This window comes from Scomber japonicus, chromosome 5 (genome assembly GCF_027409825.1).
Source record: "Scomber japonicus isolate fScoJap1 chromosome 5, fScoJap1.pri, whole genome shotgun sequence".
Lineage (NCBI taxonomy): Eukaryota > Metazoa > Chordata > Actinopteri > Scombriformes > Scombridae > Scomber > Scomber japonicus.
Genome location: NC_070582.1, coordinates 32285896 through 32312098, shown reverse-complemented (window position 1 = coordinate 32312098; position 26203 = coordinate 32285896). Strand labels below are relative to the sequence as shown.

Genomic DNA, 26203 nt, shown 5'->3' with positions numbered 1-26203 from the left:
TATATATACTGATGTTTGTGTTGTCCTTGTTGTTACACCATTCCAGTCATCACCTGTGTGACTCACAGCCCAGAAGAGTCAGTCTGGTTACTGGAACTGGTAGTGCTAAAAAGTACAAAGTGCAAGAGGTTAAGAATGATGATTTTGGAGCCTAGTGGTTTTGGTGTGCCGTGGTCACTGCATCTCTAGGTCGGTCCGGCCAGGGAACTGTGCTCCATGTCATTCCCCTTCTCTTTTTCTCCTCATTTCCTGTCACCTCTCTACTAAAAAAAAATGCTGCTGAAGATTATTTAAAGATGTGGACAATCCGCCTGGAGTGTAAACAGTGAAAAAAGTTTCATCATGCAAGCAGCATGTTTGTCAGTCCACAATGCTCTACTACTGTCGGCCTGAGAGACATGACCATAATCTCATATCTCAATAACGATAGCTATCCTGATGTAGCACGTTTTAATTCTATGAATACATTTTTGGTCCATGCAGTACACCCACACAGTAGAGACTCTCACACTGAGCTTAATGAAACGAGTGTACTTGAATTTGGTAAATAACACCAATAAAGAGATGGCAGTGCAACATAGTGGGCATGATGGGAGTGGACCTGCTCCCTATGTAGATATAAAGGGCTCATTCTGAAGTAACAAAAACATGATGATTCTTAATTTAAGGTGATTATGCACTAATTAAAACATAATTATGAATATTATGTTCCATCTCTGCCAAGACCGTTCCACTAGATGCCACAAAAGTCTACATACTGCACCTTTAACCCTCACATACTGTTCAGGGTCACTCTAAATACATCTTACTTTTAGCCTGAAATTTCATGACTTCTCCTTAAAACATTTGAGTGCAGCTGATGCATATTATTTTTTAGAGTTTTGGACCCATATTTATTCAAACATTCCTACACTCTTCACATTTAATATAGTTCATGTTTTTTCTCCATGAACAAAAAGTGTAAGAACTGAATAATAAACTCTTTCAGCTCTCTGAAAGCTTCATTAAGGATTCATCTCGCTTATTATCTATGACTGATGACGTATTTATGGATGATTTGTTGTGGAGATATTTCGTAGATACTAATTATGAGGGGATACTGTGTATACTGTGTGGATATGAACAGTATGTGAGGGTTATGGGGAAATGGGAATAGAGAGGTGAGGGACATATTTATGTCATTGTTTCACAGAGTTTTAAGCTGTTGTAATATCTGTCAGATTGCTGCTGAACCAAAGTTATTTGCTTGTTCACCATAACCTAGTTTAAAGTATTATTTGAATGCAATTACAGCAAAAGAGAAGCCACATAATCCATTATAGTACTACATCTCATAAGCTTCATATGTGGAGCTCATAATATTTCACTGGTGCGTTATTTTATATGTGTGAAGGGAAAAAATATTACTACCACAGCTTCAAAATACCAACAAGTGGAATCAGTCTTCATCTCAACAAACTTTAAACATTGTATATTTCCTGTCTTGAATGATATTATCTCCCACCTTTTAAAACATTTTATTTTTTATTTATTTGTAAATTGACTGCATTATTCTACCTCGGGATTCTGGGAAGAGCCATGATGCGTAGATAATCTTCTGCCTCGTGGAACAGCAGATACACTGCAGTAAGTGATGACCGCACCATTATATCTGGCTAAGGTATAATTCAGTTTGGCTTCGGCTGGTGTATTTGTGGCTTCTGTTGCCCCAGACCTCTCAATCTAACAATAGTTTGTGACTATTTGCCAAAGTATTTGGTCATCCTCCTAAAATTAAGACAGATATGTTATCTCGGTGCGCACTAATTAATGGCATGTGTGTACATCCACACAATTAGCATCACACATATGGTATATATTTGTACACTGTAACTGAGTTTACTTGTAAGCGATGTGAATAGTTGCATTATCCTGTCAGCCCAAATGGCATCCACGTGGTTGCCACTAAAAGCTTCTCTTTGAGACATTGTCTTGTGACCCATACAGATGATAGATACAACTCCACCAAAGTAAAAGGCTCCGTGTGGATGATAGAAGTGACTATTCAACTACGAAGATTAAACAATCTACACTTCTGCTCTCCCATTTCTCAGCTGCTGGAGATATGAATACAAATGATATCACTGTGGAGTTCCTCCCAAACAGCACTGCACTGTAAGCCAATCTGGGGAATTGCACTCAACCTAATTCTCATCTCCCCGTATTATAATGGAGTGCCTGAGTGTTATTTGAATGAAGACAGATATTGTGTCTTGGGAGGCTTAAAGCTAATTTCCCCAAGCAGTAGTGTCAGGTTCTCCGATGGCTTCTTTCTGCTTTATCTAATAGCCATTTGTTGGCTGCTTCATTCCCCAGTTGTTTCTTTCTTTCTCTAGTTTCCTCTCTGTGAGTGGAGGAGATATTCTGTGCTTTTTAGCACTGTGGTGTCCATTACTCATGTATTTTTTAAAGTATATTTAGATGTGTATTTAAGTAACAACGCACACATTTCATAATGGGTAGGATTGTATTGTGTGTGTGTGTGTGTGTGTGTGTGTGTGTGTCTGTGTTAGATTAGATAGCAAACCGATTTATGTATGTGTCTGAAAACAAGAGCTGGAAAACAGCTTGCGATGAATTGAGAGGCTGGGAAACATGCTTTGGTGTGTGTGTGATATATGGTAATTGAAGAGAGAGACTAGAGAACAGCTATGAGTAGAGTGTGTGTGTGTGTGTGTGTGTGTGTGTGAGACAGTAAGTCTTACAGCTATAGATGGTGAGAATTGTTATGATGGCCCTCCACAGCTGCAGCACAAAGAAATGCAGTGGGGCTGATGACTGGCTGGCTGCAGTCAGCTTGTCTGTCTTCCTCATATCGCCTGTCTGTCTGTCTGTCTGTCTGTCTGCGCTCTGCTATTTCCGTTTCTCTTAGCCTTTGTCATGAACGCTTTTGCAGAAACACAACTCTCCTCTTCCTTTTTCTTGGTTTCAGTGTCTTGGAGAGCTGGAGAAAGCTTTACCAGCACTTGCATGAAACATTTAAAAAAAGAAGTGGAAATGTGTTATGTGAGGGGAAATGTGTTCAGCATCTTCTTAAATCTTACACACGGTGCTTTTTGATGAGAAACATCAAGCGGGAACACACTAGTTATTGTCTGTAATGAAAACTCAACGGGGAGCCTTTTTAAATGCCAAACTCTAGCCCCAAGATCAGGTCAATTTAGACACTGCGTGTATGTCTGAATGCGAACACCCCCATGTGTCGTGTTGTGTTCTAATTAGCCAGACTTGGCCACCTGTGGAGGATGAGCTGATGGTGGGTTACCTTCAGGCAGCAGGCCATCTGTAGGATCCATCAACATTCAGTGATGATGGCATTTCATCCCCTGCTAGGGCAGCAGCAAGGAGGACCTGACAGAACTGGTAGAAACACATCAGCAAGACATCAACATGCTTTTAGTAGCTTTTAATTTAATGATTTAATGAAAATGAGTGGAAATACAGCATGTGATTTAAAGTTTTCATACTTAACTGATAAGTGTGGTGGAGTTTTGGAAATAAAATACCTTATTCCTCTCACCCAGGTTCATTTTCTGCATTGCTTTCTACTTAGGCCATCTCCTCTACGTTTTCTCCACTACCTGTCTTACACTGGTGCTTTCTTTGATTAGACCTTTACATCCCTGCTTCTGTCCACAGGTATTGGCCCAGTGCTTGGTCTCCTGTTCATCCCTCTGATCGGCTCAGCCAGTGACCACTGCAACAGCAGTTATGGCAGAAGGCGGCCTTTCATCTGGCTGCTGTCTCTGGGAGTCCTCGTGGCGCTTTTAGTCATTCCCCACGCCGACGTCCTGGCTTCACGGCTGGCTTGGGGAGGCCGCACCGTCCAGGTAGGAAACTCCATCGTCATCTGCGGTTGGCGTTTTTGTTGAATTCTGCCTACAAAGCAGAAAAGACAAGAAGTTTCATTTGTTTTCTGGCATGGTTATGATTCACACTTTAGTGGCCAACTGTGAAGTTAAAGTGAGATCGCGTGGCAACAACAGTGGGATATAATCCAATTGTAATTCAGTGGTTTAGCATGAGCAAGGCACAGAACTTGACACTGTTCATGTTCTTTTGCAAAGCTGCCCTGTAAGTTAGTATCAGAAAATGTGTACTAGTAGGGCTTATGAGAAATCCCAAATACAAATGTTAAATGTGAACTTGGTTATCTTTATTTTTACTTCCTTGCTTATCAACTCAACTCAACTCAACTCAACTTTATTTATAAAGCACTTTAAAACAACCACAGCTGAAACAAAGTGCTGTACATAAATACATAAAAACAACACAGGAAACGTAAAACAATTAACAGGAAATAAATACTAAGATAATTGTTTATTGTTTTTAAAACAAATTAAAAACAATAAAACTAATTAAAATAAACAAACCATAAAACACTAAAACAAGAGCAGAGTCTCATGCACGGTTGAAAGCTAAGGAATAAAAATGGGTTTTAAGACGAGTTTTAAAAACAGACAGTGAGGAGGCTTGTCTAATATTTAAAGGAAGCTCATTCCATAATTTAGGAGCAGCTACAGAAAATGCTCTATCCCCTCTGAGTTTCCGCTTTGACCTCGGTACCTCCAGGAGCAGCAGATCAGCTGACCTGAGGCACCGAGCAGGAGCGTGGGGGTGAAGGAGCTCAGAGAGGTAGAGCGGGGCCAGTCCATTTAAAGATTTAAAAACAAATAAAAGAATCTTAAAATGAACTCTAAAGTGCACAGGTAGCCAGTGGAGGGATGCCAGGATGGGCGTTATGTGCTCCCTCTTACGTACTCCAGTTAAGAGGCGAGCGGCTGCATTTTGCACCAACTGGAGACGTGCGAGGGAGGACTGACTGACTCCAAAATAAAGTGCATTACAGTAATCCAGCCGAGATGTGATGAAGGCATGGATCACTGTTTCAAAGTGCTGTAGTGTGAGGAAGGGTTTTACTTTTGCCAGCTGTCTAATATGAAAAAAGCTGGACTTCACCACAGCACTAATTTGCCGATCCAATTTAAAATCACTGTCCATCTTAAAACCCAAGCTTGAGACTGTTGGCTTAAAATAATCTGCCAAAGGACCCAAGTCAAATGGAGGGGGTTCACAAAGGCCACTGGGACCAAACACCATCACTTCTGTTTTTTTCTCGTTAAAGTTAAGGAAGTTCAAAGCCATCCAGGCTTTGATGTCTTCAAGACATGCCAGAAGTGGTGTTAGGGAGAAAGCGTTTTTCTTTTTCAGCGGCACATATATCTGACTGTCGTCAGCATAAAAGTGGAAAGAGATGCCATGCTTTCTCAGGATGGAGCCCAGTGGCAGTAAATACAACGAGAAGAGCAGGGGCCCTAAGACCGACCCCTGTGGAACCCCATACGGCAGTGGAGCAGAGCTGGACTCTGAAGTACCAAGGCTCACGCTCATGGTTCTGTCAACCAGATAGGATCTGATCCAGTCCAGCGCAGTACCACAGATACCCACTAGGTGGCTTAGCCGAGCCACTAGGGTGTTGTGGTCCACTGTATCAAAGGCAGCTGTTAGGTCCAACAGGACAAGAATGACATGATCACCAGAGTCATTTGTTAATAGAATATCATTAAAAACCCGTAGTAAGGCTGACTCGGTGCTGTGCAGGGTTTTGAAGCCTGACTGAAAAACCTCCAGGACATTGTGTTCATCCAGAAATGACTGTAGCTGGGCATGAACAACTTTCTCCAATAATTTTGAGATAAAAGGCAGCTTGGAGATGGGCCTAAAATTGGCCAGCACGCTGCAGTCAAGGCCAGGTTTTTTAAGTAGCGGCTGCACCACAGCATGTTTAAAACTTAGGGGAACGACACCAGAAGACAGGCTGCTGTTTATGATAGCCAGCACTGACTGCCCTATACTCGGGAAAACCTCTTTAAAGAAGCTAGGAGAGACAGCATCACAGGGAGAGCCTGATGGCTTAATATGGCCAACCAGATCTTCTAAAAACGACATAGACACAGGCTCAAACTTATCAAGAGCTGCAGAACAAGGAACAGGGACAGAGGGGTCAGGTGCAGTAGCTAAGATGAGAGTCCTAGCAGTAGCAACCTTATCAATAAAAAAGTGCAGGAAGGTATTGCACATTTCAGGAGATGCCTCCAAGCTGACAGGCTGTGGGGCATTGAGAACAGTGTCAATGGTTTTAAATAACACCCGCGGGTTATGACGATTGGCTTCAATGATGTTTGACAGGTATTCTCTTCTGGTCTCTTTAACAGTATTCTGGTAGCAGCGCCAACAGTCCTTAAGGATTTGGAGAGAAACCTGCAGCTTGTCCTTCTTCCAAGGGAAGGAGAGTTGATTTTAAAATGAAACGTTCTTTAATGTCATTGCTTCTTTCCTCCAGGTGGGTTTCCTCATCCTTGGTGTGGGCCTCCTTGACTTTTGTGGACAAGTGTGCTTCACACCACTGGAGGCGCTTCTATCGGACCTGTACCGAGACGAGGAGGACTGCGGCCAAGCCTTTGCGATGTTCTCCTTCATGGTCAGCTTGGGAGGCTGTGTGGGTTACCTGCTTCCCGCACTGGACTGGAGTCACAGCCTGCTCTCTGTTTACCTAGGAGGCCAGGCCGAGTGCCTCTTCTTTCTCCTTATCCTCATCTTCATCTCCAGTGTGCTGATCACCATGAAGGTGTCTGAGGAACCCTCTTTTGCCAGCAGCACCTCGACAGGGTCTGGATCTTTATCGGAGTCGGGAGCCGGAGCGATGGAGTCAGGGCGGTGCGGCGTGCCACGCTCATGCTGCTACCTGCTGAAGTGCAAGCTGAGGCTGCTAAAGTCTGGACCCGTGCTATGCTTGCTGAGGACGTGCTGGTCCATGACTCCGGCCATCTACAGGAGCTACTGCCATGTCCCAAAGGTGATGAGGCAGCTGTGTGTGGCTCAGCTCTGCAGCTGGATGGCTGTCATGTCCTTCATGCTCTTCTACACAGACTTTGTGGGGGAAGGCCTGTATGAGGGCGTACCCAGTGCAACACCAGGAAGCGTGTCCAGGCAAAGATATGATGAAGGTCAGATTTCCTTTTATTTGTTGCTGTGATTTTTTTTTTGTCTTGAAACAATACTTTATTTTTAATAAATGTTTTAGCTCAGGGGTATTCACTTCAAATTCACTGAGATCCAATTTGTGAGAATCTCCTCAAGTGAAGGTTCAGATCATCATGATGTCTGAGTTATTTTTCAGTATCTTGAAGTAGCATTGTGTTCCATTAGCATCTGTGTCTAGTAGCTAGATTATAGACTGTCACATAAATACAGTACAATTCATTTATTAATATTTACACTGAACTTGTGGGATTCTAATAAATAATAAAATTAATAAAATAAAATAAAAAGAATAAGATAATTAAATTGTCTTTTCTTATCAAATAAAGATGACATTTTAAAATAAAGTGCATTGCAGAAAGCTTTTCATTGTTTTGAAAATAAAAGAATCCCTTTTCACTTTTAAACTTAACTCAAACTTAGACCATAAACTTAATTCTAATAACTTATAATAAAACGTCTCTCCTCTTTTCTCCGTGTGTATCTCACTGACAGTCGAGTCTCCCCGCATGTCGGAATGCATGTATTTGATTGGCTGATTAGCATCATATAATAGCTGGAGAATCTGCGCCCATTAAAATAGAAACGCTCTGACAAAATTTAACATCCTCAATATTTCATCAGTTACAGGTCCGGGTCCAGATAGGACAGCATCTGGGTCCGCCTATTAGTGACCTCTGATATAGCTCATTCTTGTACAGACACTAGGTATTATGACCCAATTCACCAATTAATGAGTAACTATTAAGTTCATTTTTGTTCTGGCACATTTCACATTTTCACATCACAGCCAAAAAAAGCACTTAATTACTTAGTAGTATATCACGAAACAGACATTGCGCTGGTGAGACTCAAGACATAGCCTACACTTTTCTCATCATGTCTTCTCCTCCGCTACCTGAACACACAGCTGGTTGGGGGTCCTTCCCGGCTGTGCTTGTCTGCTCTGTCACAGCTTGGCAGGATGCACTCACATTCCTCGGGCACAGGTGGAAGACAGGAGTCATAGCCTGTGTTCCTGTGTTCCTGCATGCCTACATGCCTACATGCCTACATGCCTTCCTGCCACCCTCATTTAGACTCTTGTGAAGGTACAGGACATACGGAGCGAAGACCCACCATTAATATCCACTCTTAATACAAGACTTCACATGAGATGATGAGCATTTTGTGTAGTAATGCCACTGAACAACTAACAAATCCTTTTGGATAAGTATGCTCAAGCTAATCCAAAGGCATTCCAGGTATTACTTCCCACCCCTGCACTTCAGGAAATTGTAAACAAAAATAGACAGTCTTTATCCTTTCCTGTTCCCGCTCTGTAAATGTGCAAAATAGAGCTGTCACTAATCCGGCTAGACAGTTGTATGGCTATTGACTACATCTTTTTGCTATGCAATCAAATGCCAAGCAGTATGAGTCCACCTAAATATAAGCCTTTAGTAAGATCGCATGCATGCAGGGAAGGACTTCTTTCTTCAATGTGTTTTAGCAGACAGCACCTGAGAAAGAACAGTAGATGGGGAAGAATGGAGCTGAAGTAAACAGATGTAAGGCAGACCACCTTGAGACATTGCAGATTTGTTAACATAGCGGGGCCATGTCTGAGTTAAGTGTTTTTAGTCTCCTTTTGTTTACCGTTCAGCAAAACTTTATATCTTACACCCTCCTTTTTCTCTCTCTTCAGCTCTGTCATTATCACTTTACTTCACTGATGTGCTTCTCGCCATCCCCTCTCATTTCATCAACTTCTTACTGCTGTCCACAAGCTCTGTGTGTTTTCTCATCCTTTAATCCTTGTTCTCAGCCTCTCTCTCTCTCTCTCTCTCTCTCTCTCTCCTTCTTTCCCTTTTTGACATTTTCATTCATCCTTCCATCCGCATTCTTTTCTCTCCCCCCCCCCCCCCTACTCTCTCTCCCTCCACACTTTTGTTTACTTTTTACTTTTTTCTTCTCTGTCTCTCCTCCCTGTGCTTGCTGGACCACGAGGAATGTCACACTCACAAAGAATTAATGTCAAGGCATCAGCACACAAAGAACATGTTCATTCAAGTCAGGTAGACAGCCAAAGCACACAATTTTGAGGTCTGTCTGAGTCGCGTTTGTTTAATCTGAAACACAGTGTATGTTATTAAACCACATCATTCAGCCTGCAGATGTTCGTCTGAATGAAAGTAATCATTCTTCAATCTTTGTCTTCAAGTTCATAATTACATGGACAGTTTTACTTCATTACAGTAACTACTAATATTTTTGCGGCCATTTTTTCCTATTGAGGTGGGTTATTATTAAAGTAAAGCTTTTACTACAAAAAATAGCTATTCTTCCCATACTGAAAGCAGCAGTTCTGCTTTGCACAAATTCAGTAGCATTCTGGCTCTGTCCTGTATCTCACTTGGCTTAAATTTCGGTCCTCATTAACTTCTGTAGTGTTTGTAAAGTGGGCTCAGCAGCTTTGCTTTCCTGAAGTAATGTGATCCACATACTCCTTTCACACAAGTGATTCTCTGCTCCGCTGCTGAACTTCTGACCCACTCTGTTCACCAAAGAGAGAGCTGAGAGATCAGGCTGATAGCAGGCTGATATAAATAAAAGTCCAGACATGAAGACAGTCCAGTTTCCATGGATTTGGTGCTAAAATTCAAGAACTTAATTAAAGGGGGTAAAATACATATTGGGATAAACAGGGAACATTATTAAAAAGGGAAGAGTTTTCCCATAGCATACTAAATCCCACAGCTTCTTTAAAATTTGTCATCACTGAAAACTGTCGCATAGTGTGACTCTGTCAAAAGATGGGAATCAAATTTTTCATATTAGGATCTAGCTGAAAGACCGAGTTCAAAGGGAGAACATAAATACACTCATGACTGTACTGTGGTCGAGAACTCAAGCAATGTTTTTCACATATTGCTTAGGTTTTCCTAATTCTCACATACTGCTCATATTCTGACTCATAATTAGTCTCTATACCAATTCACGTTTGATTAAGCCTTCTGTTTGATTCACAATCACTATTTTATGGTCCAATAAAACATTTTATTGAATAGGAAGAATACAACATGTTTGAATTCTCAGGTCAAATTTGTGCATTTGCAGCCATAAAAAATGTGTATCAGCTCTACACATTTTTTTAAAGCATTTTATTTCCATTTTTATATACTGTGGGTCACATTAGTCAAAGTCCACCTGGCAGAAATGTGTATGTGATGTTTTTACAGCTCTCAAATGGGTCAAATTTGACCCTCAGCAGTATGTAAGGGTTAAGATGTGAATGCATCACTGTATTTTTGTGGGTTAAGATAAATCAATTAGGACATGATGCATAACAACATTTAAAACAAGACTAGGACGGACCATTCACGTGTTTATATGAAAGCTGAAAACATGTCGACGCCCTGCAGCACGCAACATAAATCAATCAAATTTTTTTAAGGAGTCTGCAGTTCTTCTCCCTGTTGTTTGAACTTCAGATTCCGCCTGGGTTAGTTGCAGAAACCTCATCCAAATGCTTGTTGTCTGGCTGGCTGGCTGACTGAGCCAGACTTGGAGGCCAGGAGGCACACATTGCCTCACTAAACACGGACCGGCCTGTGTGTTTCCTCCCTCTCTGGGGTTTTCGGGGATTTATCTGAGGTTAATGGTGTCTGTGATGGTCCAAGTCAGTCAACCCAAACAGCGTACCCATGCCTGAGAGCTCTGTGAATATCTCCCATACCGGATCTGTGCCTGTGTGTTTATGGGCTTGAGCAAACACAAGGGGTTTTTTAGCTAACCAAAGAGCAGTTAATGTATTACAGTTTAAACTTGACATACACTAGGATTAGCTGTGTTCAAGCATGCTGAGCTTCTTTTTCTAGATGTGGCCTTAAGAGGAAATAATTTGAGTTATGTGAGATAGTGTCTGTCTCTGATGAGAAAATAGGACAAAGCTCTGTAACTATCAGCTTCATAGGTCTGATACAAGTTCACATTCTTCTTTCAGGTATCCGTATGGGCAGTCTGGGCCTGTTCCTGCAGTGTGCTACCTCAACCTTCTTCTCCCTGGTCATGAGTCATTTGGTTCGCCATTTTGGCTCAAGATGGGTCTACATGAGCAGTATGGTGAGCTTCACAGTCTCTGCTTTGGTCATCTGTTTGTCCAAAAGTGTGGTCCTGGTCACAGCCATGGCAGCCCTCACTGGCTATGCATATGCTACGCTGCAGACTCTGCCCTACACGCTCACCTGCCATTACCACAAGGAGAAAGAGGTAAATATAGAAGTAATAACTTTATACACAAGGAAAGTCTGTTCAGAAATATCTGTGATCGTTAATTATTTTGTTGTCTCATTTCAGGTCTACATGCCAAAAAGGAAAACCAAAAGCGTGCATAAAAATGGTATTACATCCAAGCGGGACTCTGTGTTTTTGACTCCTGTGGAAGAGGAGAATGGACTAAATCACAAAACGGGGGGAGGCACCTATGGGCATGCTTTCCTCACCAACGACAATTTTGAGTACTACCCCAGTCCTCACAGCCAGAATGGCTCGTCTCATAGCTCCGGTGGCACCGAGCAGGAAGAGGCGGAATCGGGGTACGAGAAACGCGGCGTGGGCTTGGACTTTGCCATTTTAGACAGCACCTTCCTCCTCTCTCAGGTTTTCCCCACCCTCTTCATGGGCATGATCGTTCAGTTCGCACAGTCCGTCACTACCTACATCGCCTTCTCTGCCATCTTCGGTGCTGTCGCCATCTACTTGGCCCGTCATATCGTCTTTGACCAAAAGGACCTCAAAAGCTGAGACTCAGACGGAGAAGTTGTGGGAGCGACGATGGAAGCATAAATGTCAATCAAATCATTCAGGTTCCATGGGTTGGAACTCTCAATAATGCACTACTGTTCCCAGAATGCCTTGCTCTTGTACCATGTGTTTGCTTTTTGCGAAAGCTCTGCCTTGAGGAAATGTTTTGCTACATCCACACCCATACATTTTTGGTTTTAGCATGCTAGGTTTATGCTTAGCATCCACACTGCTCTGGCGTTTTTCGAACCCCCAAAATGGAGACTTTTGAAAATGCTGGTGACGGCATTTTAGTTTGAAAACTCCGGGATTGCGTTTTAGTCTGGGTGGGCGGAAACGACGACTTTTGAAAACGATGACGCAGGCACCCACCTTCGCGTCCGAATCTTTCCCGGTTCTTGTCAGTCACAACTTGTGCTTACGTGTTACTTTCCGTATCCGTTCCACCTCATCGGTCCAAGCAAAGAAATCTCTGGTCTTACTCTTCACCATTGCTGTTCTCCCTCTGTACTTTTTTCTGCAACTAAGCAACTGACTGCCGAGTAGACAATCTGCTTTCTGTTCATACCAGCACATGAGTGGTAATGTGATATGCGTTTTCAGGTGTGTTAGTATGGATGGAGATTATTTCTGAAATAGGAACGCTCATGTGAACAGAGATTGTTTTCAGAAACAGTTTTTAAAATGAAAACGCATTAGTGTGGACGTAGCCTGCGTGTCTTGTCAGTCAGTGTGTTGCAGAGTATGAGATGAAGTGGGTAACAAAGGAGAATATGTCACCAGGGAAATGTATGCAGTTTCCGTAACAGCAGGAATTGTTGCCTGAAGAGTCGCCACGGAAGATGTGCTCAAGTCAGGTGTGGTACCCGCTATCTCTCTAAAAGTTTTATTGTTACATCTTTTCTGTCCATCGTCCTTTTCCTCAGGTACCATCAGACAGATTTACTGTAGAACTCATCAACCTCTGATACACTGCTACTCACTTTTAATGGTTTTTATCGTCAGTTTTTTAAAGTAGTTTGTTTGTACTCAACGTGTCAAACACAGTATTTGCTTATACAGACTCATCTGCAGTATCGCTAGGCTACTCTGGAGACTGGTCTTCTTCTTACCGAGTGAGGCTTGTCTTTCCTGACAATGGCAGAATGGATAGATTAGCGCAATGTTTCTACCCATTCAGAAGTGGGACCACTGGACTTGTCCAGCATCAAAAACACACTCCAGTGATCTGTTATGGCAACTCCATGAAGCCAAGAGGACTTGTTAGAGATACATTTTTAAAAAGGTTAATATATCCTGTTAGTTCTGTCAAATTCCAAAAACACTGGATCCTACATTTCCCATAATGCAACTCATAAGCATATTTCATTCGGCCTGAATTGCCATCAGCTTTCATATTCCATGTCCTCAGTTTGTAACACACGTTTTCCGTCAAATATTGGAATACTCAAGCCTAATTCAAGATGACCCTAATAACATCATCAGGGTCATTTTCTCTGACTCTACAAAGATCCTTAAGAGCCCCAGAAGATGTTTCACACCTGTTTTCACAGGCTGAGTAGTGCTCTCCATGGCGAGTAAACTTTTATGTGTAAAATTGATGGACTACCCCTTTAAAAATTTTGCCTGTGCTATGATGTTTGCCCCATCTAGTGTCATTTATTAATTAATGAACAGTTTTACTGTAAATATCTTGTATACAAATTTACTGTATATCCCTATGGGAATGTTGTTATGCAACCTGTTGAGGTGGGGATATCGACTGTGGTGGTTTAAGAATGAAGCTGTTTATACTTGGAACTGGAATACTGCGTCAAACGTCCTTTTTTGTAGTGAGATAATCAAGAGTAGTCAAGTCTAGTGAACTGCTCATCCCGTCCAACCATGCTTCTGATCAGGTCTGTCGTCTCAGGTTAGTGTCCCACGCTGTTTATATGCCACTGATAAAACACTTTCCCTGTTGCACGAACCTTTCAAGTTTTACTGTGTATTCAAATGACAATCTAGGACATCCAGATGGGCTTGTTATGTAACGCTGTATGTAGACGTAAACATGTAGGGTGATGTCTGACAGACGCCCACTTCATAGCACCCATTCCTGAAAGACCAAAAAAGTCATGCAGTATATGGAAACATTTGGTTACTGAAAATGATTTGAGAGTAGGCACTGTATATTGATGGGCTGAAGGTCAAGTTGAGTGTGTGAGTGTGTGTATGTATGAGTGTGTGTGTGTGTGTGTGTGTGTGTGTGTGTAGATGGTGAGAAAGCATAAGTAATATTTAAGTGTGAGGCTAATGAAAAGCGATGTGACTCGAGTGCTTGCAGTTATAATAAACTGTATTGACTATAGTCCATGTGATGCTGTATGTTCATATGTGTCGTGGCCTTCAGTGGAGCTTTTCAAATTGGCCAGTGGGTGTAAACACTACGCTAGTGTTGTGAACAGAAGGATCCTCAAGGATCTCATTGCCTGAGGTGCACTCAGCATGGGGGAAGCAAAAACGGCAGAGGATTTGTCATGTTTACACGACTGCATAGAAGAATTATCCTTTCCACCCCGCAATGCACAGGAAAATGTTGTCTGTCAGTAGCAGAAGCTTCAGAAAAAAAAGGTTGTTTTCAAGTGCCTGTACATTTTTCAACATTTTTTGTACATAATGTATTTATTTATTATGCTTTTATTACAAAAATAGCACGTATTAAACTATTGGCCTCTTTGGCATCTGTCATAGGTGCAAGGGTGAAGGCTGTGAAAAAGATAAATTATTTCTATAGATGTGGTATAGAAGCATCCTGAAAGCTATAATTTATTTTAACATTTCCCACATTATCCTGTAGCTTTGACAGCATCACAGAGTTTTGTTACTGATTACTGCTGTCACTCAGAATAAGTATAAGATCAGTTTTAGATGAGAATATTCAATACTTAAAGTTATCAGATTTCCCCCTGTGGACATCATCCATGTAGCCTGTATCAGCTGAAAACTTAACTCACGTCACACAACTGAGAGGCTTTGTGATCCCACCCCCCCCACCCCCACCCCCTGGTGCAGCTGGTGCAAATACAGTAAGAAACCTTGTTATTTTGTCAATACTGCTTTATCTGGGTCTTATATAACCACTTGTTTCCTATCAGAGATCTGTTACATTGTTTAATTTAACAGATGAACTCTACAGATATCTTTAACTGAATGGGTGGAGGTTGTTTTTATGTCCATATTGTTCCAAACCAAATGTCCTGTTTGATTTAAGACAGCAAAGTGCCAGTGGTCAGTCTACCTTAAGGCCAGAAATCATTTTGTTCTAATGCGATTGATCTGGGGTTTTTTTATCATCACAGTTTTAGTTGTCACCATCATTAATGCATTCAGCCATAACAAAAAAAATGTTTATTTTATGTTGTACATCATCAGATTGTGTATAAATATGCAGTTGCCAAACAGATTTTATACAAAATAAAAAAAAACTGCATTGTGAATAAGATGTTGTCCTTGAGTAATTGTTCATTATTCAATCTGAAGTAACTCTGACTCTTTATTTGAGACTTCTGGAAGGTAAAATACCTGTAAAGCTTTGTCCAATTTGGCACACACACACACACACACACACACACACACACACACAGACTAGTGGCTTGCATGAAGAAATAACTTGGAAATGGTGCCATCCTTTGGACATCTTGAGGAACTGATGGTGTGCAAGGGAGACTGCTGGTGCGCAACTGCCCCTGGCCCCACTGACGCATGGGCATGCTGCTGCTGGCATTATCTATTACATGGAAAAGACGATAGGCTTTCATGTCGCAGGGAATGGCATGCTGACAATGTGTGCCATTTCATTACGGGCCTCTCCAGTTTGCTCCTCACAGTTCTCACGAATGCACCATGGGAAACGCAGGGGGTTATGGTGTAGCGCACTCCAAAATGTATATGGTACTACTATATTAATATGCCACTCTCGGCCTCCTGTACAACCGAGCTGAGAAGGATCCAGTGTCTTGCTCAAGGACACGTCAGCAGGGCGGATGCTGGGCGGCGGTGAGGTCTTGAACCCTGATCTTTGCGGTGTGAGGGGCTTGCGGACGCCCCGCTGGCTCTCTTGCTCCAGCTGATGTGTCATTTTTTAGGCTCAGAAAAACACGGGTTTGCTAGGGGTGGGAAAAGTTCTTGAACGGCGAAGCAGAAGAAGAAGTGGGACCACAAGAGCCCTGTCATTGCTCTCCAGTGACAAGTGGGCCTGTTTTTACACCTTCCTTCTAAATAAGGAAGCGGCCTGACAGACATATGACCACCGACCCAATTTGGGAGCAGCCCGAGTGCCCCATCGCGTCCCACGGCCGCTGATCGCCACCAATAAGCTTTCTCCCCCTCCACAGTCCTGCACTGACAGTAGACTATTCCCCTCAACTCTCCATAGACTTGGTATTTTTTTCTGCTGTCAGCACCCTCTCTACCCATGTATTAACCCAGCGGTGAAGTCAGCATTATGTCATCCAGGGATGCTAGAGCCCTGGCAAGGTTGAAACTGGGTTTTTGGTGACTGGTACAGGATTTACTCGGAACTCCTACCGGGAGGGAGACAGAGAAAGGGGGAAGAGACAGAGAGAGAGAGAGAGAGAGGGAGAGAGGGAGGGAGTGTGTGTGTGTGTGTGAGAGAGAGAGAGAGAGAGAGAGAGAGAGAGAGAGAGAGAGAGAGGCGCGGAGGAGCTGCAAAACATGGTAATCACCACCACCACCACCAACATCACCATCACCATCACCTCCAGCTCTGCCACGCACTCTCCCGTCTCCTCTCCTCCTCTGCACCGGGGCTTGCGTTTCATGCCCAAAGCCCTGATCTGCGCTCCAAAAATAACCCTCAGCCAGCATGCCGAAGGAAGCAAAACAAGAAGAGCGGTATTTTTAGGGTCATTAATTTCGACCACGTGGCCCGAAGGTAAACCGGATGGCCGTTGCGCAAAGGCTCCTCGTCAGTATGTCCTGCGAGGCCGGCACGCCGCACTGGACGCTGACCGCGGTGGTTCTCCTGGGCTTTCTGCTGGGGATCGTGTCAGCGTACCCTTTACCGAGCAGCAGGACGAATGCAACTTTACTGGAGAAAAGATGGGAGACCCTCTTCTCACGCTCTGTACTGGGGATCTCCGGGGAGAAACCGGAGCTGAACTGGGAGAGTGACTATCTGCTGGGCATCAAAAGAGTGCGGAGGCTCTACTGCAACGTGGGCATCGGGTTTCACCTTCAGGTCCTCCCCGACGGCAGGATAAACGGTGTACATAATGAAAACCAGTACAGTGAGTTATGCCTCCACCAATGTAATGCAATAGACATAAAAAAGAGAAAGCAGGAGTCAATAAGCATGGATCTGTGATGAGCAGGCTAGTCTATCCCCTCTATTCATTTGCATGATCATATGTCATCCGACTCTGAGGGAGCATTGAATTTCTTCCACGGCAAAGACAAATCTATTAAAAACAAGTATCCATCAGTGCTGAACACCCCCCCCCCCCCTTCCCTCTCACCCCCCTTTCAACCCCCCCACCTTCCCCACCTTCCCCAAAGCTCAACCATGACATGAATGTATGGACGCTTTTAGACACAACTTATTTTTACGCAGCCCCTGTGAGGGCGGTCCAATGACCAATAGCCGTGCACGTCAATGCAATTACTGCAATTATTGCAATAACCACAATGCGCTTGATTGGCACGCGCCCTGGATGCAAATGTAGGATGGGGTGAAAGATGCAGAACAAAGGCTCGGCATGCTGCGCAGCAATCTGCAAGGTTACACCCATACAGACGCAGAGGGAGCACAATGCTACAGTCACAGTGATTAAAACATTGAATCAGCCAGGAGGATGGGTTGGTATTTTATTATTATTATTTTTTTACATTTCACTCTGATGTAATAATTCCTTGTCCTGTATCAGGTCTAATAGAGATCTCTACGGTGGAGAGAGGAGTGGTGAGCCTATACGGGGTGAAGAGTGAGCTGTTTGTCGCAATGAACAGCCGTGGGAGGTTATACGGAACGGTAGGTAGGCTATGCACAGTATTTCATTTATTGTCCAGCAATGTTACTTCATGGGAGTCTGAAAATAGGACGCACTTGCAGCTTGATCCTCCTTTTTAAAAAAGATTTTAGGATGGCTCTATCTGCCAGAAGGAGGGCTGCCCAAAATGTGTTGTGAAATCCATATATTTTTAATTTTCTCAGGAACTTATACAGCTCTATTTCAAGCAAGTAGGCTAGGCCCGGTGGCCTATGGGTAAATAATGATGAGGTTAACAGATGCAGGATTTAGCCCACAAGGCTGTAATGTGGTCATATGTGAGGAGAAGGGAAACCCCCCTCCCTGATAGAAAGAAACCTGTCAGCAGAGTTGGAAATCGATTTTAATGGCAAAGCCCTTTTTTTGCAGGGTAGAGCACATCACACACATCCTGATGGGTAAAGACTGAGCTACTCCACCCCACTAGCACCAGCTTCTCTCATCTCCAACCTCCAAAAAAAAAATAGCATCCAATACTAGAAAACATGTTATTGAAGGTGAATTTGGCACCTGTCATGAGGTTGAGGATGCTGCAAAGGCACTTCAAAGCAGAGCAGCTTTTGGATGTTTCCTGTATCTTGCAGTTCTTTGTGTCTCACTCAAAGATCACCTGAATTTACAAGCACTGCAGAATTACTGCAATGCAAAGTCTGACAAACCGCTGAAACTCTTCAGCTCAATATTACTGATGTCACAATGACAGATAAAGGGTTTTCAAAAGCATCAGCTACTTACTGAATGTTTTGAGTGAGGGTGTGTATTTGTAAGTCTTTTTATACTAGCAAAATGTCAATAACAGGCTATAATTAGATATAATTAGAAATACATTCCCACAAACCTTCAGTATACAATGACAGTGCTTTTATCACGCTGTAAATTTCAATTCCCAAAAGCCTTAATTTAATCTTGCTGCTTAAAATATAAGTTGTTTTATTTGATCCCTTCAAATATCAAATGCCACCAGCAATATGTAAGAGAAGGACTTTTAAGATGATGGAAAAATGAATGAATGGATGAAATGACAGTGTAATTAAATTAAAACCTGAAACTTTAATTCTCATCCCACAGATGAGTTGTAGAATTACTGGTGATAACCTTTAGAAAATGCAATTAGTTTGCATCTAGAGCAATGACAGCTATTAATAAATAAATGTGCATGGTGCGTGGAGTAAGCATTGTGTTTCAGCTGACACGTGGCTGGCGGTTTGCTCACTGTGGCCAACATATTTGACAGACAGAATGCGAGTCGGTTATCTGAGTGATGAAGCGTTAGCTTGTGAGCAGGCTGATGATCTGATAAGAGATTGAATTAGGCCACGTGGCCTCTGATGGGGAGAATTGGCTTTGCTGCTGCTGCTGCTGTACACTGTGCGAGTCATGTATTGTCAGATCAGCAGAGCAGAGCAGAGCAGTCTTATTGTTCTTTATAATGACAGATATTTAGAGATTATTCTAAGATTGAAGGGCTGTATGAGGAAAATAGAGATCAGTGTGTCTTTTGGACCAAAAATATTCCTAATGTGCTGTTTAAATATATACTATATTTATATAAGAATATACTATATTTTAGCTTAATGGTATAGTTTAAATATTTCCTCAAGAATTTAGTATTGAAATGGTCATTTTACAGAAATAGTTTGACATTGACTTTTTTGCAGAGTTAGATTTTTTCTCAATCAGTATTCAGTGAAGACCCGCCCTTCTCTGCTTCTGTTTGGCTAGTAGCGTATTTATTGCTTAGTTGGTTAGGTTTGCAAATTTTTTCCTGCTCACCTGCATTTCACAAAGACCCGCCCTACAATGCGCCTGATTGGCTCTGACCTAATATTCAGGCAGAGTAGGGCCGATCTGAAGAAGTGTTAGGTTTAGGCATGAGGAGTGAGATGGTTAGGATAACAGCCAATCAGACACATAGTAGGGCGGGCCTTCGCAGAATATCTGTTGTTGAAAAAATATGTTTGTTTCATTTTGCATAAAGACTGGAAACTATGGGAATTTGCTAGCCTGGCCCTGTCAAAAGCACCTCTAAAGCTCTTTAATAACAACATTATAGCCTGTTCTGTTTCTTTTATCTGTGGAAAACATAAAAAAATTGTGTTTTAAACAAACAAGGTACAATGTGTTCATTAGTGAGCGTTAGATTTTGTTATGTCTGGACAGAGCTAAGCTAAGCTAATTGGTTGCTAGCTGTAGATTCATATTTAGCGTAGTGTGGTATAAATCTTCTGTAACTCTCGGCAAGAAAGTGAAATGAAGGGAATTTTCCAACTATTCCTTTAAGTTTTCTTTCTGTGAATGGACCATTGCTCAATAGAAATACCTTGTATATGCTAAATATTACCTGATCTGATTTAGGAGTAAACTAAATACAACTTGATATTCATGTAAAAGCCGTGCTGCTGGGAGACTGAACAAAGATAACCTGACATTGTCAAAAATGTTAATTCATTGTTCTAATTGGTGTCTCATCTAAATTTATCATTATATTTTTACGCTTCGCTCAGGATCCTTTAAAAGTTGCTTTTTCATGTTGTGTCACCAAAGCTTCAAACCACAAACTCTCTTTTGAAAAATATTTTATTTATCAAGCTGTTAATTAAAATGCATGTCTTCTGTCCCTTTTGTCCTCTCCAGACAGTCTTCCATGACGAGTGCCAGTTCAAGGAGAGCTTGCTCGCAAACAACTACAACGCCTACGAGTCTCTGGTTTACAGAGGCTTCTACATAGCACTCAGCAAGCATGGCCGCGTGAAGAGGGGCAACAAGGCCACCACTGCCATGACTGTAACGCACTTCCTACCCCGAATATGATGAGCAAAGACTGGCAATAACAAACTTATTTGCACATGTGGATTATTTCCCAGGTAACATAAATACCGTATACGTACGTACAAACACAAAAGACGAAATGGACTGTAAAAGAAAGAAATACATTATATCTGATAGTATTTATTCAAACTTTATATGTATATTTGGGTAGCTTACTTTGTATTAGAAATGATGGAAATGCCATTCTTTGCTGCTTTTATGATTTTCACCATTTTGTGATAAGAAGGGGATGGAGAGGCTTCATTTGTCCCCTCAGTTTATATGGGTGCTTGCTGGAATTGGTTGAGTCCTTGTCCTGTCAGTGGATGACAGTTCAATCCTTTTGGAAATGAAATGGATACGTTATTACCTCAAAGCACCATATCCTGAGACGAAGAAGATGAAGAAGAAGAAGAGAAATGTGTGCATGAAATTTCTACAGAGAAGAATGCCTGTTTACTTAAAAAATGTTTCGTTGTCATCCATTATGGACTTGAACATTTCTCCTCCCCCTATATGTATTTGCTAGAGCTAACTAGAGCACTTACAAATGTGGCAGTGGTTTTTACTTGCTTTGTCATGAGGTGGCGGTGCCTTGGATTCCTACTTGCGGCCCCCTTCCCCTTGCATTTGAGAAACATGGTGCTCGAGTCAGAAATAGGAATGAAAGGCAAGTCATCACTCCCTCAGACACCAACGGGGGGCTTTAGCCCAATTCCTAGAGGGCCAGAGGTTTCTCTACTTTATTTTCTTTCCATAATTAGATCAATTAAGTCATTGAGACTCTATGCTGCACAGGACCCAGTGGAGCCTCTTGTTAATATGGAAAGTTAGATTTAGAGTCAGCACTCAACCCCCACCCCTACCCCCAACCCTCTCAACCCCCCCCCCACCTACATCATGTCCAAGGGAGCTTTGACAATCCCAGGTTTTACTTTCACAAATTTTTCTAGCCGGATCATCATCAAGCCAGATTGAGTGTGTAAGTGTGCGCTGTATATGTGGCCATGCGTTTGTTTTTAGTGTGTATGTGGTGTTGCTCAGTTTGAGAGCTGCTTAATTTGAAGGTGGGTGGGTGGGGGGGCATCAGTGTAGCAGAATATCACAGACCTGATATTATGAAGCGAAATATCCTCCATTCATGTCTGCTGTATGTCACCCCCCTCCCCCCCCCCCCACCACCACCACCAGTTCAAATGGATTTGGTGCAATCTGGTTTGTAGACTTGTAGACACTGGTTTGATGATTATCTGGCACGTCAGCACAGTGTTTATGCAGAAAGTACCGAGGTCACAGTGGATGCTGTCGATTAGTCAATTCACTGTAAATATGAAAGCCTGTTGTGTTGAAATGAAACGATGTACCACTTTGGTGGTACTTGAACTGTTCATGATTCTGGGATTTGTGAACAATATTTCAGGTAACTCAGTCAGAAGATGTAGATGATGTTGGATTGCGCTTATTATTCCCAGATTTCTAAGATATTTATGCATTATTTGAGTCGTTATGGCTTCTCGTAAGAAAGGAAAAGGATATGAGCGATGTTGCAAAAAAAGCAGTGAACCAAAGGGTTATAATGGCCATGTTCATTCAGGCTTTGTGTGCGCAGCGTACTTGAATTCAACGGCCGCTCTTGCTCCTCTTTCAGTGGAGCGGCGTAGGGAGAAGAAGAAGATAGCAACGACGTACAGAGGACTTATATGGGACTCTGCATGTGGCACCCGTTGTTTGTTTAACTTGGCGTGTATGTGGATATTGCGGGTAAAATACCTGAGCAACAGACAAGTGGGCCCACTCGTCAGTTGATGTCAGACCGGACAGTCAGCGCTGGGCCCTGGGATTCTTGTCCCGTCCATCTGAGCCATTTTTGTACCAAGGTTGGAGATGTTGGCTTTCTGTCCTCTGTGTTACTGATGTAGGCGTGTTCTCTGGTCCATCTCCACCACTTGTTATTTTACAGAGCTCTGCACCTGTATTTCTTGATCAAGACAAAAATGGTTGTCATGTACTGTAATGTGCAATGAAACTTAGTAGTAGTCACGATTCTGCACAATCCTCAGAGTAGAGTCTTTTTAATGTTGAAATGAGGTGCAATTGAGCTTATTTTTTGATTATTATTTATTTAAGTTATGTTTTAGTACTTGACCTGCAATATTCTGTGAGTAGCTAACTACCACTAAGGCCAGCTTGGTGAAATATGATTAGAAGGAAAGCAAAGCTCTTACAGATATATGTTATCATATTTTACCTCATGCCCTTTCTAACATTACTGTAGCGCACTGACAAAATGTCTGTGAGCAATGGTTTACGTGCCCTTTAAGCTCCCAGCTTATGTCTAGTAGCAGAGACGAATGTGCAGTATCTAGTCAGAGTGAATGTGTGTATGTTAGCGTGTGTGCATGTGTATGTGTGTGTGTCGGTAGCGATGGTATCAGATCAATTGACCTTGAGTCAGGAATAACAGGGCATTGTCTGACTGTGCAAGCTGATGTAGGTACTGTACTCTCCTCACAGCAGAGGATAAAGGTTAAAGGCGCGGAAGAAGCAACACAAAAGCTACTGAGGGATATCTGTCAAAAGAAAAAAAAAAGGCTGTGGTTTAAGCACTGCCGGATTTACCATACGGGCAATCTGGGCAAGTGCCCAGGGGCCCCTGAGCAGAAAGGGGCACCAAATGAAAATACTTTTCTTTTTTTTTTTGGTCAGGCTCTACAGAAATAAGACACAAGGCCTGACCCATCCTCTAGGTGGTGTTGGAAACCTAGTGTTCCACCCTGACAGCAATGCAATTATCCAGTTGGATTAAGAAAAAAGTTATTGTCAAGAAAATCAAGTCTCATGATTGACTGTTTTATTTGTCAATTTGATGGCAGGACGGCACTGTGATTAGGTTGTATCAATGAGTGTGCGGGAAAAATAATGAACTAGTAGAAATTGGACAGTGAAGTCCAGTAAAAAGTCGAGAAGAGCACATGAGCTTCAGTGCCCAGGGGCCCCTCAGGGTACTAATCCAGCCTTGGGTTTGAGCTGGTCATTATGTAGCAAAAGAATAAAGAAAAGAGTCAAATGCTTCCAGGAAAGGGACACTTGGGATAAAGAGACTGTTTGGTAGACTGAATACTGTGATCCAAGAGGGCAAATTGATAGACTGAGGATGTCACATTTCATGTTTTTAAATATTATCACCATTGATAACTGTGTTTTTTGGGATTTTACCTTGAACATTTTATTACTCAGTTTGACTGACCAGCCATTACCACATCACCGATGATCAGTGAAGTGATCACTTGTAGCTTTTTTCCCCCGCTGATTTTGTGTCAGTGAGGAGTCAGTTGGAGAAGTATTTTGGCAAATTTGTCAAAATATACTAAAAGGTGCAAATTTGTTTTTGTTTTTGTTTGTTTTGTTTTTTTTATGCAGTGCAATTCACTGAGCAGGGGGTACATGTTGTTTTCCCTTGCTATGCTTCCATCAAAACAGGCTGACCCGCAAAATCAAAAGCACTTGTTTTTGATGGTAATATTCATGTGTTCATTGCTGTATGTCATTTCTGGTTTATTATGGTATGTTTCAGAGGACACTGTCAGCACAACAAGCCATGATTTTGAGGGGCAGAATGGGAATTGCAAAGTTACAGTGGCTGTCTCCTCACGCTGTAAAAGGACACCTGATCAGTTCATATTATAAGAATTTTATTGTTTACACCAAAAACAACAGAGGTCAGTGTCCAATTTTTAAAGCTAGAAAAAATTTAAAATCTAAAAAGAAATATGACTCTGTTAAGTCCTACAACTTTTGCATGATGTTGTTTCGAGGCCGAAAAGGTTGTATGATATTGCATTAACTGAGAGAAGGTAGTTAATGGGAAGAAACATATCACTCTTCATCATTAACTCCCACTTCCCTAAATTCCCCATTATGCATATGGAGTTTTGAATGGACTCAGTATGAGTTACCCATTTTAATTGAAGATCCAGTGTCTGGATTTTGCCATTGTGCTTATCATACCTGTTCAGCTGGTTTTAAAATGTGTTGGTTCACAGGGAACTGGAGGTCTGTGGAAGGATCTGGGATCAGATTTGTGTACATGTGTGTGTGCGTGCGTGTGTGTGTGTGTGTGTGTGTGTGTCCCTGTGTGCCGGCAGCCTTTGTGTTTCTCTCTCAGTTTTCTATTCCTGCACTGAGGGGAGAGTGCTTCCTCTGAGTCCCCCTCCTCTTTTTTAACATATACCTCACCTTCTGCCTTAGTTCCGATTATTGAAATGATTGTAAATTAGTTTGAAACAACAGACTTCTCCAATCATTTGTTTCTGAAAAATATGATGACGAGTAAGTAAAATACTATATTACAAATGGTTTTCCTTTTATTTTTGTACGTATGTGCTGTGCACAGCAGTCAATTGTATTCCTGAAATGATAATAAAAGACGTTTTGTAAAAGCTGTGGTGATTGGATACTTTAAACACCTCTTGACACTGAATGACACAGATTTGATATTATGATATCATTTTAATTACACTTAATGTCAGATATCAAGAATTGGGGAGGAACATTTAGGGGTGACCAAGAGAATTAAAAAACCCCAGTGAATCATCATGAATCAGTATGTAGCGCCCTCTTCTGGCATCACCAGGTAGGACAGCAACAATCATTTGGACAGAGATTAGGGCAAACTGCAGCAACACTTTGGTCTAGAACATCTAGAACATCTAGAAATTTGGCACCAATTATCAACAATGAATAAGTTGTATGTTCAACAAGTTCAACTGGTACACTCATAATTAGTTAGTTTTACTTAAGTGCCAAACTTGCACAGAGCCTTTAAAGTAGAATAGAATAGAATAGATACTTAATTGTCATTGCACTGATAAAACAATATCAGCAGCATATATAGCATCCTAATAGTCTTAAAATGATAAATATATCTTAAAATCACTAAGTATCCTAAAATAAATAATTGCATTAAAATAGTTATAGTAAATAATAATAAAATAGTCAATCTTTCAATAATTCAATAAGAAATTACCTTAAAACTTAGTTCTGTAAATGTAAATAAATAAAACACTGACACTGTTCTAATCAACATTGGCTTGAACCATCCCAGTAGTGCAGTATTTAAAATGTATATGCCTCTACACACTAATGGGCTCTATGTAGTCTGCTACTCATGGTAGAGAGCTCCAAGTTGCCTGCACAACCTCAATGAACATGGTATAATAAATAATATATAATAATGTAGTCATTTAGACATACCCTACATTCTGTTTCTGTACAGTGAAATCCTCAGATCTCTACGAAAAAGTTAAAAATATGTAAATGTGATGTCAAGATTTTCTTTTTCACTGAGGTGAAAATTTGAAAACCACCGAAGTGAGGTCCTTGCCTTTTTTTACACCATATAAAGCGCTCTAGTAAAAGGAAGTGAGAGGCGGGATAAGTATGTCCAGTTAATTAATAAGTAAAGTATGAGTCACTCCCCT

At 41.8% G+C, this 26203-nt stretch overlaps 2 protein-coding genes and 1 long non-coding RNA gene across 3 annotated transcripts in view; all 3 read left to right on the top strand.

Moving 5' to 3' along the window:
• LOC128358679 (solute carrier family 45 member 3) overlaps positions 1 to 12436 on the top strand; it is a 34284-nt gene extending 21848 nt beyond the window's left edge. The window contains exons 3-6 of the mRNA XM_053319033.1: positions 3679 to 3869; positions 6383 to 7046; positions 11066 to 11331; positions 11419 to 12436. Coding sequence (XP_053175008.1) covers positions 3679 to 3869; positions 6383 to 7046; positions 11066 to 11331; positions 11419 to 11865 — 1568 coding nt within the window. The 3' untranslated portion in view covers positions 11866 to 12436. The remainder of the gene's footprint in view (positions 1 to 3678; positions 3870 to 6382; positions 7047 to 11065; positions 11332 to 11418) is intronic.
• Positions 12437 to 12440: 4 nt separating this feature from the next.
• On the top strand, positions 12441 to 14408 carry LOC128358680 (uncharacterized). Its single transcript, XR_008321411.1, has 2 exons — positions 12441 to 14089; positions 14122 to 14408. It is a non-coding gene; the product is annotated as an uncharacterized LOC128358680 (long non-coding RNA).
• Positions 14409 to 16624: 2216 nt separating this feature from the next.
• On the top strand, positions 16625 to 20848 carry LOC128358874 (fibroblast growth factor 6-like). The gene is made up of 3 exons (XM_053319267.1): positions 16625 to 17156; positions 17793 to 17896; positions 20550 to 20848. The coding sequence occupies exons 1-3, from the start codon at positions 16811 to 16813 to the stop codon at positions 20724 to 20726; spliced, it is 627 nt and encodes a 208-aa protein (XP_053175242.1). The 5' UTR covers positions 16625 to 16810; the 3' UTR covers positions 20727 to 20848.
• The last annotated feature ends 5355 nt before the right edge of the window (positions 20849 to 26203 follow it).